The sequence below is a fragment of the Lycium barbarum genome, chromosome 9 (genome assembly GCF_019175385.1).
Source record: "Lycium barbarum isolate Lr01 chromosome 9, ASM1917538v2, whole genome shotgun sequence".
In the NCBI taxonomy this organism is placed as follows: Eukaryota; Viridiplantae; Streptophyta; class Magnoliopsida; order Solanales; family Solanaceae; genus Lycium; species Lycium barbarum.
Genome location: NC_083345.1, coordinates 58,802,102 through 58,806,460, shown reverse-complemented (window position 1 = coordinate 58,806,460; position 4,359 = coordinate 58,802,102). Strand labels below are relative to the sequence as shown.

The following is a 4,359-nucleotide window of genomic DNA, read 5'->3' as shown; positions in this document are numbered from 1 at the left end:
ATGCTTCCACGCTACTTAGGGACCTCAAAATAGGGGGTTTGTACCAAGGAATTAATTTTTGGATGGCTTGAAATGGGAGTGGATTTTTCTCCCAGCTGGCTGTGAGCCTCAATGGAGGTTTTCAGCTTTTGCCCCTTTTGTTTTTAAGTGTGAGGATGAGTAATGAAGACTAGAGGTCACCCTTTACCATTTAAATGAAGTGTACAATTATCCCTTGGCCCACACTAATGTGTTGTCCCAATTAAAATTGAACACCATTTGTGTGGGCCAACCATGGAAATTGTGGATGATTTTTATCTTCCAATTTTTATCACTTTTGGTCCCGAATTTTCCTAATTGTTCCATACCAATAAATTCATGCACAACTTATATCTCAAAATAAATTCGAAGGTCAAGAATCCCGACTTTGTATCCCAAAATAATTTTGTCCTTAGCTTATCATAAATAAATCCGGATTATTCCACTGTACAAAAATACGGGTTCTAACAACCCCTATCTCTCAACTTTGCAAAACTAGGCACTTTGTGAAAGTAGTCACTTTTAGAAAATAGTCACTTTTATAAAATAGCCACTTTGTGAAAGTAGATACTTTTTAGAAATAGTCACTTTTTGAAAGTAGCCAATATTCATAAATTGTCATTTTGTGAAAGTATTTACTTTTAAAAACTAATATAACTACTTTGCAAAAGTAGCCATTTTTTGAAATAGCCTCTTTGTGAAAGTAATAAAATAACCATTTTTGCAATGTGCCCTTGCTAAGTTAGTGGTCACTTTTGTAAAGTCGCCATTATTTAAAAGTGAAAAATGGCTACTTTTGTAAAGTGGCCATTTATTGAAAAATGACAAAAACGTTATTATTTTTGCAAATTTGCATTTTCGGTCATTTTGCAAGAAATATATTTTTGCAAAAATAACCATTTTATGTCACTTTTCAAAAAACGGCTAATTTATAAAAAAAAATTAATTAAGGTCGCCCATTGGGCATTTTATTTCATTAAAAGTTAACAGCCCAGTATGGGGCTAAGCCCAACCCGGGAAAAACAACAAAAAAAAAATGCAAAGAATATGAAAATGGAAACAACACTCCCAATTTAGAAACCCTAGAAACTTCTTCATCTTCTTGTTCATCCATGTCCAAGGTCCAAATTGGTTGCTGCTTGTAGCTGAAACGACTGAGATCAGTAAGTATCCAACTCTTGATTGTATATTCAGCTTTATTTAGTAATTTTTTAGCCCCATTTTGCTGATACTAATCCAAATTTCTTGTTTTGTGCCAAACTTTGTTGCTGTCTATTCCCCTTCTCGTTGTTGAACTGAGTGTTGATTATTTCACCTTTCTTTTCCACCGTTTCCTGAGCTGCTTCCGGATTCCCCACATCTGATTTTCAATCTGGTAATTTTTGCTCTCTTCCTTCTTGCTTTTGCATAAACTTGTTTCTACGGATGTGTTGAAAGTTCTCTCACTTGATTTGTTGCCTGTATTTGTTAGATTTTCCTCTTCATGTTCATTCAACAGCTTGTCCTTTCCTTGTTTTGAGCTTACTTTGACTTCAATTGAGAATTGGACAGTAGATTGAGCACCTATTGACACTAATACCACACAAAGTCCAACCCTCAATTGATTCAACGTATACTGAAGAACAATTTTACTTGTTTGCCTGCAATGATAGCCTTGATGTGCATTGAATTTGTGATTCAAGAAAGCATTTTCTTTTTGATAAACTTGTTTTTCTTCATGCTTATGTATGTCCTCTCTTTGTGTTCTCCCTTGTGCATAGTCCTGCTTGTATGTACCTGTAAAAAAGAGCATATTGTTAGATAAAAAAATTCTCACTGTTCTCCTCCAATGGATTTGAACATGAGGACTTCCTATATCTCCTTTTCCTCTTATCTTCCTCTTCTGCATAGTCTAATTATAGCCATTTTTTGTGTTACTTTTTAAAAAAATGGCTAGTTTACAAACATAGTCACTTTTTTGGGTTGTCTTTCAAAGTGTAAAGTACCACTTGCAATGGTATGCACATATTTGATTATCTTATAAAAATAGCCACTTTGTGAAAGTAGCACCTTTTTTAAAATGCGGGTTGGGGGTAGTAGGGAATGTTGGAATGGGGGGTAGGAGGTGAGAGGTAGTGAGTTGGGGGGTTGGAGGTACGTGTGGTTAGGGGGTTGGATTGGCATTTTCGTCAAACCAAGCACTAGAAAATGTTTTCCACATCCAACCAAACACAAGAAAATAAGTAGGAAAATCACTCGTCTTCCAAGAAATCATTTTCTAGGAAAACATTATCCATGGAAAACATTGTCCATCATACCTTTTTGCGCGGATTCCCTTCAAATGCACTGGTCTTTAATTTTGTCCCTCAAATTGTTGGTCTTTAATTTTTGCCCTTCTCCTAAAAAATCATGGGTTTCGGGTTCGAATTCCCGCTCAGTCAAAAATTAAAAAAATACACCGCAAGGCAGAGTTTTGGATTCAAACTGCCTTATGCCTGAAGGTAAACTCTGCCTTATAAGGAAACTCTACCTTAAGGTAGAGTCTGCAACCTTAAGTCAAACTCTGTGATATGAAGTAGCAAACTCTACCTTAAGGTTGAGTTTTGCAGACAAATTCTGTCTTGCAAATCCAAACTCTGTCTTACGATTTTTATTTTTATTTTACTTTTGACTGAGCGGGGTTCGAACCCAAAACTCATAAATTTTAGTCGAAGGATAAAAATTAAAGACCCGCAATTTGAGGACAAAAATTAAAGATCACCCTCGAATAAGGACAATCATGCAAATTACACACCCTAAATGTCTTCTTTTGACAGGTGGTGCTGCTACAAAGAAGGCTACTGGTGCCAATTTTTACCCAAAAAAAAACAACTGACAAAACTGAGAGGTTCGAGTCAGTTTGTAAAAATTTACCAGAAACAAAATCCAATAAACGATGGACGTTCGCTGGTTTGTTCTTAGATACACGAAACAAACCGACGGACCCCAATCGATTTTAATAAAAAATAAAAGTATAGATTAATTAAAATTGAAATATCTTTATTAATTGATTTAAATATTTTTAATTAAATAAATCGAAACAGTCCGTCGGATTGTTTTTTAATTATCGGTTAAACATACAAACCTAGATGTATATATTTTAACAGGTGGTGCTGCTATAAAAAATTATTCGATACGTAACAGATTAAACATGAAAACTAATCGAGCCAAACACAGGCTGATGTAAAATTACATGCTTCATTTAGGTTCGTTTTGATCCCTATATGTTGCTTTGACAAGATATATAATAAGAATGCTCTACCATATTCCCTCTGTTTCAATTTGTTTGAACTTATTTCCTTTTTAGTCCGTGCCAAAATGAATGACCTCTTTCGTAATTTGGAAACAAATTCACTTTAAGAATGATTTACAGCCACACAAATTTTCAAGACTTATTTTGAATCACAAGTTTCAAGTCTTCCCTCTTTCTTAAATGTCGTGTCCAGTCAAATGGGTTCATATAAATTGAAATAGAGGGAGTATATAATAGAGATGCCTAAACGAGAACTTAAAAGAGGGGCAAATGAAAATGAAGAACAGAAAACAAAGGACATTAATTTCTCTTGGTATATTCATGTTTCACCCTATCCTGACGAAAAAGATGCTGAGCTCAGGTCCACTGGTGCCATTGGGATTCATCATGTAATACGTCTCTGAGTCCTTTGATCCAACAGTCCGTTCAAAAAATGCTCTCATGTAAGTAAGCTCTCCTTCTGGGGACTCGGCGTTCTGACTTGGTAGAACGCCGGCTCCCATAGACACTGCATGCAGGTTTTGCATGACCTTCAGATCATCCGCTGTAGGCCCTCTTTTCACAGCATACCCAACTTTTCTTCCATTACAGTACATGGTCCATATTGGTTCGTCCAAAAGTTTGAGTTTCTCGGACGGGTTCTTTTCACACTCAAGAGCAATTCTAACAAGTCCCGAACCCATGTCTTGGAGTAGCTTACCAGTTTGGATGGAAAGTTCAAGCACGAGCAACGGAACCCCTCTAGGGTTTTCTTGAATTGCAAGATTAACCCTAGCTTTTCGGCACCCAAATAGGGTTCCGGTCATCTGTTTCCCTCCATGTATGTGTCCTTCGTGAAGCCAGTTTCCATGTAGGGAAACCGGCATCTTGCATGGAGGGTTTATTACAGGAAATGACCGGAAAACTGACTTGACACGTCGTAAGAATTTTGTGGATTTCCATTGACCTTTCTTATGAGATGGTTGTTGCAAGAGAACCGGAGCAGCAGGTAACCGGGACGGCGATCTATCAGGAGCCACCACATTTCCCGGTTGCGAACGGTCCACTGGCAGTGTTTTTGGTGATGGCAT

The 4,359-nt window shown here is 36.8% G+C and overlaps 1 protein-coding gene across 1 annotated transcript; it reads right to left on the bottom strand.

The window, feature by feature from the left end:
- Positions 1 to 3,501: 3,501 nt before the first annotated feature.
- On the bottom strand, positions 3,502 to 4,359 carry LOC132610634 (protein MIZU-KUSSEI 1-like). The gene has a single exon (XM_060324954.1). It carries the CDS (start codon positions 4,357 to 4,359, stop codon positions 3,616 to 3,618), a length of 744 nt encoding a protein of 247 aa, XP_060180937.1. The 3' UTR covers positions 3,502 to 3,615.